The following is a 15869-nucleotide window of genomic DNA, read 5'->3' on the forward strand; positions in this document are numbered from 1 at the left end:
AGACGGAGATTATGTTCCTGTTTGTTCAGGACTACGGAGTGTGCCTAAAAATACAGACGTACCGTGCACGCTTCGCCCCTTAATAAACTGGGGAAGAAAAAAAAAAAAATCTAATTTTTGTTGCCTTCCTATAGAAAAATATGGTTATTTGGAAGGATTAAAAGATTAAAGGATTACTCGATAACAAGGGTTAAAAATACAGGTCCAGACACAAAAGGGGTCGATTGAAATGAAGGGAAACGCTCTCCCCAAAGCGCCCCGCTCCTCTCCCGGACCAAACCCGGCTCCCCGGTCGCTGCCAACTTTCCGAGTGGGACCGAGTAGGGGGGGGGGCCAAACCCCCAGCCCCCCCCCCCGGTCCCACTGCACCGGCTGTAAAGCGGCCTGTGGCTTTAAGAGAGACCCGGGGGGGGGAATCCTGGGGGGGGCACAAAGAGTAGGGGGGGGGAGTGTGCTGAGGGGGCACAAGGGGAATTAATGGGGGGGACAGGGATGGGGCACCCTGGAGGGGATGGGGGGGCAGGGATGGAGGATGCTCTGGGGGGGGGGGGGGATGCGGATGGGGGTGTCCCCGGAGCGGGGGTGTCCTCGAGGCGGGAGGGGGGTGTCTGCAGGCGATGGGGGAATGTCCGTGGGGCCGGGGCGGTGCGTGGTGGGGGGGTGTGGGGGTGGCCGTGGGCCGGGGATGGGGGTGAGCAGGGCCGGGGGTGTGCGGGACCGGGGTGTGTGTGGGGGGGGGAAGCCGGGGGTGTGCGGGCCCGGGGGTGGGGGGGGTGGAAGCCGGGGGTGTGCGGGCCCGGGGTTGGGGGGGGTGGAAGCCGGGGGATGCCCGTGGGCGGGGGCCGGGGCTCACGCCGTGGCGCCCGGTGCAGGGGCGGGCGGGCGGCCGGGCCCGGCGGTGCCCGCGGCTCCTCCCCGCTCTGCGGTAGCTCCGCACCGGGGCCGCGCCCCCCCCATCCATCCATCCATCCATCCATCCCTTCCTCCTCCTCCTCCTCCTCCCCCCCCCGCGTCGGGCAGGGCCGGGGGGGGGGGGGCGGCCCCGCGCCTCCCTCCGCAGCCAACCGGCCCCGGGGGGGGCCGCGCCGCAACCCCCGCCACCTACCAGCACCATCCGGGGGCCGCCGTTGCGCTACCGGGCGAGCGGGGCCGGAGCCTTCCTCCTCCTCCTCCTCCTCCTCCTCCCTCCCCGCCCCCGCACCGGGAGCGTCCCCTCCGCAGCGCCGCCGGTGCCCCGGGCGAGGGGAGGAGGCAGAGGAGGAGGAGGAGGAGGAGGAGGAGGCGGCGCGGCGGGAGGAGGAGGCGGCGATGGGGCCGGGGCGCTGCGGGCTGCGAGGAGGAGCCGTGCCCGGCCGGAGTTGGGCTTCGCTGGGGGGGGGCGGGGGGGATGCCAGCTTTGCTTTTCCATAGGCGCAGCCCGGCCCTCAAGCCGGCCCTCGGCCCGTTTGTTGGTTTTTTTTTTTTTTGGCTTTTTTTTTTTTGGTGTGCGGTTGTTTTTTTTTTTTAATTTTTAAAAAATAGGGGGGGGTTGGTTTTTTTGTTTTTTTTTTTTTCCTGCCTTCCAAAAATAACCCCCGCCCCCCCCTCCACACACACCCCACCACCACCCCCCCCCCCCAGCCCCGCCACCCCCGCGGCGCACGAGGCCGGGCTGGGTGCGGGCATCGCCGCTCCCGCCGCCGCCGCCGCCGCCGCCTCCTCCCGCAGCCGCCCCGGAACTCGCCGCCGGCGGGCGCCGGCCCGGCCCATGGCCCGCGGCGCGGAGCCCGGCCCAGCCCGGCCCCCGAGGCGCTGAGGCCGGAGCATGGCCCCCGGGAACCAGACGGAGCCGGGGAGAGGGTGACCGCCCGCCGAGGACACGTTGCCGGTGGCCTTGGTGGGGCGGGCGGGGGGGGGGGGCGGCTTTTATTATTCTTATTCATTATTGGGGGTTTTCGGGTTTTTTTAAATTCTTTTGGGGGGCACCGGTTTGGTGTTGTTTTTTTTTTTTTCCTCCTCCTTCGGCTCGGTGGAAAACACACGGTTTAGAACAAAATACCAAAAAAGCCCACCCTCTTTGCTTTGCTTTTCGCAGCAACTTGGAAGCCCGTTAATTGCACTTGGCTATGGTAGGTCCCACGACACTTTCATTTTCTCTTCTACTTTCCTCTTCCCCCCCCCCTCCCTTTCCACCCGTGTGCGTGTGTTTGCGTGTACCCCCCCCCCCCCACAGCAGAAGTTAACTGCCGGGGAGGGGGCGGCGGGGCCGGGGTGCTGCCGGCAGCGGAGTTTAATAGGGTGCCCTGAGGGGGGGGGGGGGGGTAGGGAGGGTGGCGGGGGCGGGAGGGGAGGGGGGTACCGGGGTGGCGGAGGGAAGTTGCCGCCGTTTCTCCTCCCCCTGCCCACCCCCTCCCCGCGGTATTAAGGGGGGGGGGGGGGGGAGAAGAGGCGGAGGCGGGAGCCGCCCGGCGGGGAGGTCGCGGCGCGGGGGGAGCCTCCGCAGCCCGCGGAGGGCTGGATGGAGCTGAAAATGGCCGCTAAAAAAAGGGGCGGAGAGGCTGCCAGCCGCACCGACTTGAACTTGGAAGTGACGCCCGGGAGGGTCGCGCTCAAGTCCGCGCCGGGGGGGGAGTACCGCGGGGGGGGGGGGGGGGGTGACAAAAAAAAAAAAAAATTAGTCACCGTCCTCGATGCAAGAATAAAAACAACCCCCGGGTTCTCGCCGTGCTGGGCTGCTCCTGCTTTCGCCTCCTGCCAGGCCACGGTGGGGGGGAAGCGCTGCGCCGCGGTTTGCCCCCCCACCCACCCCCCTTCTCGCCGGGGTAGCGGGTCCGGCCGAGCGAAGTTTGCGCGGAGCCGCCGCATCCCGCGGGAGCGGGGCTGCCTCGGGGGGGGGGGCGCTTAATGCTGGGGGGGGGGGGGTAAACCCCAGCGCCCCGGGCGGAGAGCGTCGTCCGGGGGCCGGCAAAAGTTGGGAGCGAAAAGCGGTGATGCGGGGGGGGGACGACCCTGGCAGGGTGGACACCCCCCCCCTCTCTCTTGTCTGTTCATCGTGGGGGGGGGAAATCGAGGCAGGGCTGGGGCCGTGGGCCCTCCCCGCGTGTCAGGCCACTGCAAGCAGCGATTCGAGAGCCCGGAGATGCGAATCTTGAAGGGAGGGTGCGAGCGGGGCTAAAAGAAATCGCCAGCCCCCGGGAGGCTGCCGCCCGCCATCCTGCAGGGCTGAAACTCACTTTCACAATTAGGAGCCGGGGATTCCCTTTGTTTTTCTGTACGTGGCTCTCGCCCTCGCTCGCTCTCTAATTAGGTTTTATTAAAGCCTGCAGAATTGGTTGGTGGCGGTGGTGTTTCTGTAGTGAGAACTTGCGGTTTGGAGTTTGCCGGGCGCAGGGCTCCGCTTTTTCTTTTTTTTTTTTTTCTTTTTTTTTTCTTGCTCTTTCTCTCTTTGTGCGCTCGGGCGGGGGGACGCGGGGTCGCCCCTGGCGCTTCTCACCCCCCCGTAGTACCGGGGAAAAGCGTCGAGGTGCTGCCGGTCGTTATTGGGGGGGGGGGGGGAAGAACAAGCGGCTCTCGGCGGGGATGCGGCGGGAGGGAGTGCGGGGCTGGCGGGGCGACCCCCCCACCTGCGGAACGGGCTGCGGGGGGCATCCCCCCCCCTTCTGTCGGGGCAGCTTCTCCCGGGGTCGCTGCCCAGAAGTTGCACATGAATCTGCAGGGTTGGTTGGTTTTTTTTTTTCCTTTCCTCTCCCCTCGCCGTATTGGTTCCGTTTATTAAAAAAAAAAAAAAAAAAATTTAAAAAAAAAAAAAAGAGCAAAAAATAAGCGAGTTCCCCAGCACTGCCCGGCCCGGGCAGGGCCGTCGGGGCACGGGGGGACTCGCCGCCCCACGCGGGGGGGGGGCGGCCCGTCCCTCCCCCCCCCGCCCGTTCGCCCCTGCCCCGCAGCGCCTCGGCCCTGCGAGCCAAAGGGGGTTCCTACATCTTTAAATGGGATGTAATATTTTGGGATGGGCTTTTTTCATAACGTCACTTCATTCCTCGCTCCTTTTTTTTTTTTTCTTCTTTTTTTTTTTTTTCATTTTCTCATTCTTTCTTTCCTCCCTCTCTCCGCTGCCCGTGTCTCGGATGGAGCCGCTTCCCCTCTAACTTCCCTGCTACCCGCCGCCCCTGCCTGCAGGCTGGGTGCGGACCCCCCCGAACCCCCCCCCCCCCGGACGAAGATGAGCCTTTTGCCTCTTTAAAACGCCCCCCCCAACCTCTAAACAAACAACAACAACAACAAAAAAAGCGCTTTATTTTCCGGGGGGGGGGGAAATTTTGCTTTTTTTATTTTTAATTTTTTTGGGGGGGGGGTGGAAGTTGGACCCTTTTTATTTCCTCCTCGGCCCCCCTCCCGCGGGGCCGCCCCCCTCTGCCCGGTTGCCCCCCCCCGGGCCCCGCAGAGCCGCTCCGGAGGAGAGAGAGAGAGAAAAAACGCCCGGACTGCTCCAGCCTCCGAAATGACTCAGTAACTTTTACGCCTCGAGTCTCAGCCCTGCAATTAGCCACTTTCCCAGCGCGGCTCGGGATGTATTCGTCTCCTCTCTGCCTGACCCAGGTAACCGGCCCCCCCCCCCCCGCGTCCCCTCCCAAATTTTCCCCCTTCGCCGCAACAGACTTTTACAGTTGCAATGCAAAAAAAAAAAAAAAAAAAAGAAAAAAAAAAAGCAACCTTCCCCCCCCCCCCCGATAAAAATAGTCATAACAGGGAAAGGGCGGGTTGGGGCTGGTGCGGGGCTGCTCGGAGGAGTCGCGTTTCCCTCTTGCTTCCCCCCCCCCGCGCCTTTTGTAGGGTTTTTTTGGGTGTTTCTGGTGCTTTTGGGGTTTTTTTCTGCTCCGCTTTCACTTGGGGCGCAGGGGGGGGGGGAGAAGGTTGCGTTGTGGTTTGGGTTTTTTTTTTTTTTTCCGCTGCGCCTGGAGGTGGGTGGTGCGGGGAAGCCGCCGGCTTTGGGGCTGCGGGACGACACAGTGGGGTGCAAGGGGTCCCCGGTTGGGTTCGGGGAGGCTGGGGGGGGGCTTGGCGCTGCGGGTTCGGCCTTGGCCGCGCCGCCTCTTGCGTAGCGTGAAAGTTTTTCCTTCTCCCCCCCCCACCAGCCCGGCTGCACATGGTGGGGTGCAAGGAGGTGGGGGGGGGGGCACAGGCTTTTTCTTCAAAATCCTCCAAGTTTGGGACAATTTGCAACCGGCTGCGCCGTGCCGCGCTGGCGGGTGAGAGGGCGGTGGGGGTCGCGCATGGCAGGATGGGGGGGGGTACCCCCTCGGTGTCCGGGGGTGAGGGGCGATGCCGGCCCCCATCTGCGCGTAGGGGTGTCGAGGGGCAGCCCTGCGCCGTGTGCGTGGGGACGCTGGTGTCACTCCAGGCCACGCCGACGTGGCCTGGTGGCGCGCAGCGGGGTGGCCGTGCCAGGGCCCACGGTGCGGGCAAGGGGGGGTGTCCCCGAAGTCTCCCCCCCCGACAGCCGGTATGGCCACAGGGGGCAGACTTCGGGGAGCCCCCCTTTGCCCGCACCACGACCGCTGCGGCTCTGCCTTTGCTCTGTCCTTATTGATCGCTGATATTTATTTAATTATTGAGCAGGCAGCTTCCCCCTCCCGGCTCGTAACCTCTTCCCTGCTGGGCAGCCGCTGCCCGCTCCAAATCCGGCCTCGTGCCGCACCCCGCCAGGGCTCTGCTCTGCTGGGGGAGGGCGCCGCTGCCGGACCCCCCGTGCCCGCGCCGGGGGATTCTCCTGCCAGACCTCATCCCTTGGGCCGGGGCTGTGGGCAGGATCCGGCCCCACCTCGGAGACTTGGACTCAGTTGCCCCGTGGGGGTTGGGGGGGGGTCCCCTCAGCAGCAGCGCGGCACCTGCATCGTGCTGGAGGGCAGCGCAGGGTCCAGCCTCGCCTCTGGCTCTTCCTGGGTGCGGTGCAGCCTGTGAGGCTGGTGACGGCACGGGCACGGGCATGGGCACGGGTGGGCAGCGCTGGGGCTGCTCAAATGACCCTGGGGATGGTGCTCCCCGTCATGTGGTTGACTTGGCAAGGGTCACAGCTCAATCTGTCTTTTTTTCTTTTCTATTCTCTGATTCTTTTTTCTTCTGTATTTTCTTACCCTTCTATTTTATTTTTTCTTCTTCCTTTCCTTTCCTGTCCCTTTCCTTTCCTTTTTCCTTTCTCCTTTCTCCTTTTCCCTTTCCTTTCCCTTTCCTTTCCTTTCCCTTTCCTTTCCCTTTCCTTTCCCTTTCCTTTCCCTTTCCTTTCCTTTCCCTTTCCTTTCCCTTTCCTTTCCCTTTCCTTTCCCTTTCCTTTCCCTTTCCTTTCCCTTTCCTTTCCCTTTCCTTTCCCTTTCCTTTCCCTTTCCTTTCCCTTTCCTTTCCCTTTCCTTTCCCTTTCCTTTCCCTTTCCTTTCCCTTTCCTTTCCCTTTCCTTTCCTTTCCTTTCCTTTCCTTTCCTTTCCTTTCCTTTCCTTTTTCCTTTTCCTTTCCCTTTCCTTTTTCCTTTTCCTTTCCTTTTTCCTTTCCTTTTTCCTTTCCTTTTTCCTTTCCTTTTTCCTTTCCTTTTTCCTTTCCTTTTTCCTTTCCTTTTTCCTTTCCTTTTTCCTTTCCTTTTTCCTTTCCTTTCCTTTTTCCTCTCCCTTTCCTCTCCCTTTCCTCTCCCTTTCCTCTCCCTTTCCTCTCCCTTTCCTCTCCCTTTCCTCTCCCTTCCCTCTCCCTTCCCTCTCCCTTCCCTCTCCCTTCCCTCTCCCTTCCCTCTCCCTTCCCTCTCCCTTCCCTCTCCCTTCCCTCTCCCTTCCCTCTCCCTTCCCTCTCCCTTCCCTCTCCCTTCCCTCTCCCTTCCCTCTCCCTTCCCTCTCCCTTCCCTCTCCCTTCCCTCTCCCTTCCCTCTCCCTTCCCTCTCCCTTCCCTCTCCCTTCCCTCTCCCTTCCCTCTCCCTTCCCTCTCCCTTCCCTCTCCCTTCCCTTCCCTTTTTTCTTTTATTTCTTCTTTTTTCTTTCCTTTTCCTTTCTCTCCTCTCCCACCCCGACTCCGTCCCTCCCGGGGGTCCCACCACCTCCCTTCCATCCCAGTCTCCAGCCGGTGCTGGGTTGGCAGAGCCTGTTGTTGCCAGCTACCAGCGCTGGTCTGATGTGGGAAGCCGTGCGGTCGCTGGCTGGCCGGGCCGGGGCTGGCAGGAGCCGTTCTGCTCACAAACCCGTGCTGTTCCCAGCGCTTCGCCCAGCCGACGGGGGGGAGCTGGTTTTTCTTCGGCCGATCCCAGCCTCCACCCCGCCGCCTTCGCGCGGGGAAGGCTCCGGTTTTCCCCCCCCCCGCTTTGCCCTGGCGTAGCCTCGGCTCCAATCCGGCCCGGCTCGGATGGGATCAGACGTCGTCTGCACCTACCGGATCCGGCCCCCCCCGCCGCTCCCCCCACCGCCAGCCCAGCCGTTCCCATCCCAGCCGCGCGGCGGGGAGGCTCGCCCGGGCTCGGGAGCCGTGGATGGTGATGTGGATACATTGGAACGTGCGCGGGAGCCGCCCTGCCTCTGCCTTCGCGCATCTCCCCGCCGCTACCGCCGCCGCCGCCTCCTCGAGCCCGGCACGAAGGCTCGGACCCCGGCTACCGCTCGGGCAGCCGCCCTTCCCGGCCAGAGCTGGTCCGAGCTGGGGCTTGGCAGCCCAGCGGCACCAAAATAGCCCTGGCAAAGGCATCGTCCGTGACACGCTCCCGGGCCGGGGCCTCGACCGAGTCTCCCGTCAGGCGAGGAGGGTGGCTTTGTGCCCTCCTCAGCTCTCTGTCCCGGCTCGGGGACTTCCTCCTGCTCCCCCCCCAGCTCACCTTTGTCCCCCGTCAGGGACAGGCCGGGAAGTCAAGAGGGAGCTGCCCGGATTAGCAGGGAAGCAGCACCGGCACCGCCGCCATGCTCGAGGCCTCACCCGGCCCACAGGGAAGTGGCGGGGGGGGGGCTCCGGCTGCCAGCACTCCGAAATAACCCCAGCGCTAAGCACCCGCCGCTGGCCCCGTGTGTGTGTCCCTTGGGAGCCGCTGCCAAGGAGCCGGCAGTGTTTCCGGAGCCGTAACAGTTATCCCCAGCTCCTAGATCTGCAACAGGGTTGGGGCCGGGGGGGTAGGATCTGGGGTGCTCCTGGCAGGGGACATGTGCAAATTTTATGGCTGGTGATGCTCCTGCAAAGCTCTGGCTCGTCTCTGGCACCTGGCCGTGGTGTTCCCTGAGCCCCCCACCCTGGTACCCGCTGGTTGGGAGCGAGGTGAGATGGGAGCTGACCTCAAAGGCGGCGGGAGCCGGGTGTCCCGCCGGGATCCGGCCGGAGACCCTCTCCCAGATCCCATGGGTCTACTGGGGCCCAGGAGAGGGTCTCTGACCAGACCCCAGCGGGACACCCGCTTCCCACCGCTTTGCTCAGATGCATCGTTGGAGACCGTTTTCGGTGCAGAGACGATGCTCCCGCGCTGCCCGACCGAGAGCCGGCAGCCAGGCACAAACCCCTGCGCCTGCTGTAGCCGGGGGCACCTGATCCCGGGGGCATCGGGGAGCAGCCCAGCCAAGCTGGCCTGGCACGAACCTCCGTACCAGTTGAACACCGTCAGCACCCGCGGAAACGGGCATGCCGTGGTGCCTGGGGAACGAAGCCGGGCCGCAAAGAGGCATTGTGGCCACGTGGCCCGGTCGCAGCCGTGTCTCCTGGGTGCTGAGGGGGATCTTGCCTCTCCCCGGCCACCGCCGGTTGGCTTCTGCACGTCATCCGGCTGCCACCGCTGGCTCGGGCACGTGGCCGTAGCAGGGAGCTGCCTGCCGGGCACATCTCACCAGGGCATCCTTTGGCAAACCTCCTTCCCAAAAGCGCCACGGCTTTTCAGCAGGAGAGGGGAGCGCCGGTGCTCACCCCCTCCACCAGTAGCTCCAGCGAACTGGTTTTCAGCCAGGAGCGCCGATCGGCTGCCAAAGGATGGGAGCAGCAAGCCGGGCACGGCGGGGGGAGAGAGGGAAGGTTGCAACACACTTTCAATTCTCCCATCTGCTGAGTATTGTTTGGGAAAAACAATGAGGCTGTTCTTTAAATGTAACCTTCGGGAGATCCTCGCTTTCCCTGCGAGGCGCCCGCCGTGCCGTGCCGTGCCCGCCTGCCCCGGCTAGCCCTGCCCTGCTGCTCGCACCAGCAGCGCTGCTGAGGACCCCGCTGCTTCTGCCCCATCCAATCTTAAATCCCCACTTGGGAAAAATAGGTCCTGTTTTATAAAGCCAGATCGGAGGGCTGGGATGGGCGTGCGGGATGGTGGGCAGGATGAGGCCTGCTGCACAAGAGACGCCGTCGGGTGAGAGCTGAGCGGCCGGGTGGCCGGCGCTCGCGCTGCACCACTCTCCACCGCGTCACCTTGAACTTGGCTGGGGCCTCGCGCAATAAATCAGGCGCCCTCCTCCAGCGCGCCGAGGCGCCCGCCAATAATTCACCTTCCCAGGCAGCTCTGCCCCTGCCTGCGCTTCCCTCCCTGCCCGCGCTTCCCTCCCTGCCTGCGTTTCCCTCTGTACCGGGGCAGGGAGTAAACCCGCCGCGTGCCCAGCGCTGCAAGCGTGCGCGCGCTTTTGCAGCTCGCTGAACAAAGCCCAGCCGCCAGGGCCCAGCTCGCTGCCCGGCTATCTTGAAGCGAGCGGGGAATAGCTCCCTTCGGTGCTTTTTCGTTCCCCCAAGCCCGGCTGGGCTGGGGATGGATGCTGGGAGCCGTAGCCTGAGCCTGCTTTGACCCGGCGGTTTTTCCCCTCTTGCAGGGGTGGCTGCGGTGCAGCGGGGTGTGGACGGGGCAGTGCCGGCGCGGCGAGGCTCAGTGGGCAGAGGAGCTGTGCCGAGGACCGGCCAAGCTGGCCGAACTCCGCTTGGCGAGGCACAGCAAAGAGCGTCAAAGGTGGCCCCCCCCCGTGAGCCCGTGGAGAGCTTGTGAGCCCCCCGGGGGGAAAAGTGCCACGGTGGCGGCAAGAGAGAGAGATTCGTCCCGGTCCAGGGCTGTGTGCGGTGGGGAGGGCCTGGAGGTGGGTTTGGCACCCAGAGGGAAAGGGGGGCGACGGTGTCCCCTGCCTTTGGGGGTGATGGAGGCAGGTCCCTGCAAGGCAGGGCTCTCCGAGGATGGCTCCGGTGGCAGGGACGGTTTGCCCTGCCTGCTTGCCAGCTTTCTTGCCAGCGCCGCCTGTGCCAACCTTCCCCGTGCCCGGCCCCCTGGACGCTTCCCCGCAGCCTGAAGGGTGCCCGTCGTCCCCCCCGTATCGCTGCCGGCGTGGCGGCACCTGTCCTAAGGACAAGTCGAGCCCTGGGTGGCAGGGATGGGGACAGTGGCAGCGATGGGAAATGTCCCCAGGGTCCCTTACTGGAGGGGAAAGGAGGAGGGCTGGGGGGGGGGGGAGGTAAAATATCTCCCTGCGAGGCTGGCTCACTGCCTGCCGCCCCCGGCTGTGCTGTGGCTCTTCCTGCGCCAGGATGGCGGTGCCGGCACTGAGCGCTGCCAAGGGGGCTGAGTGCTCATGGGAGGGGGGGCTCCTGTCCCCCCCTAGTCCCTGCACCCAAGCCAGGGGGCGCGGGTAGGGTGGCAGGGGCGCGATCTGCTCCTCAGGGGCCCGCGGCGCGGGGATTTCTCCCGCGGCACCTCGGGGTGTGCCGGGCAGGTCAGGGCAGGGTGGCGAAGCCGATGGGGAGTGGCCGGGGCATCGATGGGTGCTCAGCCCTGCGGGTCGGGCTGGCGCCGTGTGGCATCACCAGTGACGTCCCCGCGGCACAGCTGGGGGCTGCTGGTGGGGCTGAGCCCAAAAAAGGGCACAGCCTTGCGGAGAGCCAGAGGTGCCCAGTGCCAAAGCCTTGTGGGTTTTGGGTACCAAAGCACGTTTGGAGGCTTCACGTGCACCGAATCGGCACAGGCAAGAGCCTGAGCTCAGCCTCCCTCCCTGCCCTGGCCAGCTGGGCACCCTGAGACGGTGTCACCTTTGGGGAGAGGATGCAGACCCCCAGGATGTGCCAGCTGCAGGGTGGGGATGCACAGGGTCCCCCGCGGGCATCCCAGGACCTGGCTTGCACCCGGGCAGGCGGCTGGGCTTGCCATCCGTCACGTCGGCCCTGGGCAGGCATCCCCCGCGGCCACGCCGAGCTGTGCCAGCTTGGCGGTGACCCAACGCCCTGCACCGGCCGCCAAAGCCCGGCGCTTCCCAAGTCCTGGAGAGGAGCTGGGAAAGGATCCCGCAGCCCAGGTGCGGCAGCACTCACGCGCCGGGGGACCCACGGGCCAGCCCCTGCCAAGGATTGATTTCTCGGTTAACTCGCTGCTGCTTTAAAAGTGCATTAATCCTCCCTTCCCCGGCCAGCAGCCAGCTCTAATCAGCATTTTGGGCAAAATCCCCAGGTCTGGGCTTTGGGCTGCCCGCCGTGGGCATCGCCCTCCCAGCCACCGCCGCCTCTCAAGGAGGGGCTGCGGCACCCTTAGGCAGCGCTGCCTGGCACGGGAATGTCAGGATCTGGTCCTCCTGCTGATCCCTCTGCCCTGGGAGTTTGTTCGAGTCCGTGGCCAGGTGTTTTTTTTAAAAAAACTGGGGGTTTTATCTTGTTTTTTAAGAAGGCTTTTGCTCTCCTTGCAAAGGGCCCCTGCATTCCCTTCGTGGGGAAACGGTATTTGACCGGCTGTTGTCCAAAAAAAACCCCCAACATGTTTCTGATCACGAAAAACCAAGAAATATTTTTGCTTTCAAAGGAAAAAAAAAAAAAAAAACCCAGAGAGAGAAATGTTGATTTTCCACCCAGACGTTTCCCCTTTCCCCGAACCAGTCCCGAAACGAGAGGCGCCGTCGCTCCCTCCTCGCCCCAGGACGCCATCCTGGGGGCACAACCCCTCCGGGGACACGGTGGATGCCACCCAGGACCTCATCCGGGCACCGGCGGCACGGTGGGCTGCCGGGGGGGGATGGAGAGTGCCGGTGACCTGCCGGCTCTCCCCGGGGAGCCACCCATCATGCTGTTTGCTGCAACGCTCCCGGCTGCCAGCCCGCCTCGCCCCGGTAAAACGGGCGACGAGGCTGCTTCATCCCACGGTTGCTTGGCGGGAGCCGTGATGTGCCAGATCCTGCACACCCCTCCTGCCGTCCCCTGGCTCCTGCCCGGAGATTCGGGAAAACGAGACGGCGCGGGCTGTAATGTGACCCCCGCCACGCTGCGCCGCAAAATCTCCTTTAGTAACCTGTGCGCCAGGACAGGCGAGCGGCGCGGCGTGAATACCAATGAAGCGGCGCTGGCGAAAAGTGCAGAGTAAAGGGTTTTTGATGGAAATGGCATCGCATGAGAAAGAGCGCGAGCGCGCGCCTGGAGCCTGCGCCTGCCCGCCAGCTGACGCCGCGCGCATGGGCGCGCCGGGGCGCACGCATGTGTGCGCACGTGCGGCCCGGGAGGTTTTGGGGGGAGCCGTGTGCGGCGGGGTGCCGGGGCTGCAGCACCCCGGCGAGCTCGAGGGCGGTGGGACGGGGACGAGCGAGCGGAGGGAGCCGCGAAGCGTCGGTTCGAGGCGACGCGTGGCCCGGCCGGGGGGCTACCGCGGGCGGCACGTCCGCGGGGACCGAGGCGCTTCCAGCGGCACGGCACGGCTCTGGCTGCCGTCTGGCTGCAGGGAACCGCTCCTCTCCCCCGGCGAAGCTCGCCGCTGATCAAAGGCGCTGGCGGGGAGGGAGCGGGCCTGTGCGAGCAGAGCCCCTGGCTGCGCGCCACCCCACCTTCCCGCTCCGCTCCCCCGGGAGTTTGTTAAACAAATTTCTCTAATTGCACAAGCCGAGGAGTTTGTTGGAGAAAAAAGCCGGGGAAATTCCCCTCCTCTGGGCCACCCCTTCCCCACTTCCCCCCGGGGGCAGCCGGCAGAGAGCGAGCAGGTCCCTCCCCGTGCCCCCCCCCAGCTCTGCAGGCGGCTGCGACCCCGACGCCTGCGGGGTGCAGCTGCGGGGTGTCCTCAGGTCACCCCTGCCTGCGCAGGGACGTCCCCGCTCGGCCTCCCGAGAGCCGGGTCACCCACGTCCCTTCTCATCCAACCCCCCCCCCCCCCAGGGGTCAGCCCCTGTGACCTAACGCAGTGACACCCCGCACCGCCGTCTGCCCTTGCCGGCTGGCGTTCTCCATCGCTTGGCTGAGCCCCCCCCCACCCCCCGGCTTTGCCAGCCGCCCGTGGGCAGCCCCTGACACCGAATCCCGTCGGATTAGCGAACGTATGGGATAAAAGCCTCGGCTTGGCGGCAGCTCTTTACCGGGTGGGGGCTGTGGCGGCAACCCTGCCAAGAAGGGAGGATGCGCGGCCAGGCGCCTGCCCCGGCTCCCGCTGAGGTCATGGCTATAGATAGCCCGGGAGGGCGCAGGGCCGAGGGCAGGATCCGTGCACGCCCTCGCCAGCTCCGCCGGGAGCCCCGTGGGCACCCACTGCCTCGGGGGGGGGCGAAGGTGCTGCCAGGGCCATCGCCAGGTGACAAACTGGTGCTGCAGAATGTGACCCTGCACCTGCAGGGACGCGCTGCCGCCGGCATGTCCGGCCCCGCGGAACATCGCCTGGCGCTGCCGTCCCCTCTCCGTCCTCGGCAGCGATTGGGGTTCCGCAGCCTGGGGCTCCACGGCCAACGCGGGAACCGGGGGCGGCTTTCGCCGTTGTTTCTCGCCAGGTTTCCTTCCTCAGCTGCTCTCAAGCGAAAGCCAGCCTGGGGCATCCCCACCGCTGGGGTGCACCCATGGGTGCAAAGCTGCTGGGTCGGGGAACGCGGGGCCGGGGTTCGCCCCCTCCAGCCACCCGGTCTCGGTGCAGCTCAGCTCCCCCAAAAGGCGGGCGCGTACCCAGGATGCCCCCGCCAGCCCCACGGGGCCCTGGAGCGCCGGGGTGGCTGGGGAAGGCGTTGTTGATGAGGGCACTAAAAATAGAGTGGGACTGGGATCTTAATGGGACTTTGTGGGAAACCTGGAAACATTTTCTCATCCCCGTAAATGAGTCCAGATGCATTAGCGATGACTACATCGCATCCTGAGGTACCGCCGGAGGGAACCGGGACGCTCTTACCAGCCTCCTCGCCTTGTGGTGGTGAATTGGTTGGAGAGGGGAGTCGCCAGCAGCAGCGCCAGGGCCGAGCCACGGCCTCGCCGTGTCGCGTGTGGGGATGGGGACAGGAGCCGGCTGGGCAGAGCTCACCCAGCGTCGCCGTGGTGAGGACCCTGCCCGCTCAGCCCATCCCCATCCCTGGCGTTTCTGTGCCCGGCACCCATGGGTGCGCACGTGGGCGCTTGTGGCTCTACGTGCGGCGGGGAGCGTTCGAGCGTGTGTGGGCTGGTAACGGTGCCGTGGCCCCCAAATCTTGGGCTTTCCGAACCCCCCCCGGAGCCTGGGGTGGGCTCTGGGGGGGGGCTGAGGCGATACAGGATGCCCCCTGGTCCCAGAGCCAGCGGTGCTGGCAGCGCTGCACCCCGCTGGCACGCCGGTGCACCCCGTCGTGGCGTTGAGCTGGCAGGATCTGGCCTGACGGGGGGTTTCCTTCTGCTCCGCCGTGGAGCCGATGCCTGAAGTATTGGCTCCCGGAGTGCCCAGCCCCGCTTGGGGACCTTGGGCTCCCCTGGGGGATGGCTCGGGGCCAGCCCGGGCAAGTAGCCCAGGGTGGGTGGCTGGTGGACTCCGCGTCACGAGGAAGGTTGGCACGGCCGTCTCCGCTGTATGGCAGTATCACTTAGTGGTTACAGTGGCGGCCCAGGAGGCAAGGACAGTACCCCCCGTGCCTCAGTTTACCTCCAGGTGGAGAACAGCACCCAGCACGGGAGAGGGGTGCTCACCCCCCGCCCCAACCCTGGGTGCTGACTCGTCACGCAGGGGACAAGGGGACCTTCCACAGCCACCAGCCTCCACGCTGGGCACCACCGGAGCCCAACGTCCCGAACAGAGTCCCTTTGTGCAGGCTGGCCCCCGCTCCTGCCACTTGGGAGGTGTCCAAAACCCTCCCGAAATAGGACCCGGCTGGGCTCAGCCTTTGAGCCTCCCCAGGAAGGCTCTGCTGAGCTGCTGAAAGCGGATGAACTCCCCCCCCCCCCCGTTAAAGCAGTCCCGTCCTTCAGCACTCAGGGTGCAGGATCCGGCCACGCTTGGCACAGTGCTGACCCTCTGGGGATGCCCTCATCTCCTTTTGCTCTCCAGGAGAGCCTGTTGCCACCCCGTGCCTCAGTTTCCCCATCCCAAGGTGGAGAGGGTCCTGGCAGGGTCCTCCCCTGCAAGGACCCCACAAGATGCTGGAGCGGAGGCTGGACCGCTGGCCCGTCGGTGGCACAGCAAAGGTGATGGAGCCGCGGGGGGGTGGTGAACTCTTCACCGCCAGAGCCCCCGGGGGCGGCCGATCCTCCCACAAGGTCGCAGGCTCCTCGGCAAAAGGCCGGGGCTATTTTTAACCGGTGACTTGCTCCAACCCACCAGGGATTGGATTTGCAGCGGGGCGAGCACCGCGAGCCCATCGCGGCACTCCCCGTCACAGGGTGTCGAGACAGCCCCGGTGCCATTCCCCTCCGGCGGGCACCCCCAGGAGGGAGTTGAGGACTCCTCTCTGCACCCCCACACCTTTCATGGTGCATGATGCTGGGGGGGGGGGGGGGGGAGTTAATCCCCCTCGGAAAGGCCAGGATGGAGCAGGCAGGGCTAAAAATATGTTGGGAGGGAAATAAAACCTCCTGCGTCAGGGGCTAAAGCCGGGCTCAGAGCCCCGGGCTCGGCCCGGGGGGGCTGGGGGGCCCTGCCTTCTCCCGGCTTCCTCGGTGCTGGAGGGGAGATGCTGAGCCGGAGCTGCCTGCTGCCTGCCTTCTCCAGGGCGAAGGCGATGCTGCCAGCCCACAGTGCCTCAGTTTCCCTCTGT

The 15869-nt window shown here is 65.3% G+C and overlaps 2 protein-coding genes across 9 annotated transcripts in view; one reads left to right on the plus strand and one right to left on the minus strand.

The window, feature by feature from the left end:
• Positions 1–1806, minus strand: part of ZNF428 (zinc finger protein 428) — a 6643-nt gene extending 4837 nt beyond the window's left edge. The window contains exons 1-2 of the mRNA XM_075037421.1: positions 1608–1806; positions 1106–1423 (exon numbers count right to left, since the gene is read on the minus strand). Coding sequence (XP_074893522.1) covers positions 1106–1423; positions 1608–1806 — 517 coding nt within the window. The remainder of the gene's footprint in view (positions 1–1105; positions 1424–1607) is intronic.
• NFIC (nuclear factor I C) overlaps positions 1635–15869 on the plus strand; it is a 47880-nt gene continuing 33645 nt past the window's right edge. Inside the window, exon 1 of one of the 8 annotated variants that reach the window (XM_075038222.1) lies at positions 1635–2108. In XM_075038222.1, the coding sequence (XP_074894323.1) occupies positions 2106–2108 (3 nt within the window). In that variant the 5' untranslated portion in view covers positions 1635–2105. Of the gene's footprint in view, positions 2109–4067; positions 4576–15869 lie in introns of those variants that run through there. The other 7 variants (XM_075038224.1, XM_075038220.1, XM_075038226.1 and 4 more) reach the window with 7 other exon arrangements.

This window comes from Buteo buteo, chromosome 10 (genome assembly GCF_964188355.1).
Source record: "Buteo buteo chromosome 10, bButBut1.hap1.1, whole genome shotgun sequence".
NCBI classification, from domain to species: Eukaryota; Metazoa; Chordata; class Aves; order Accipitriformes; family Accipitridae; genus Buteo; species Buteo buteo.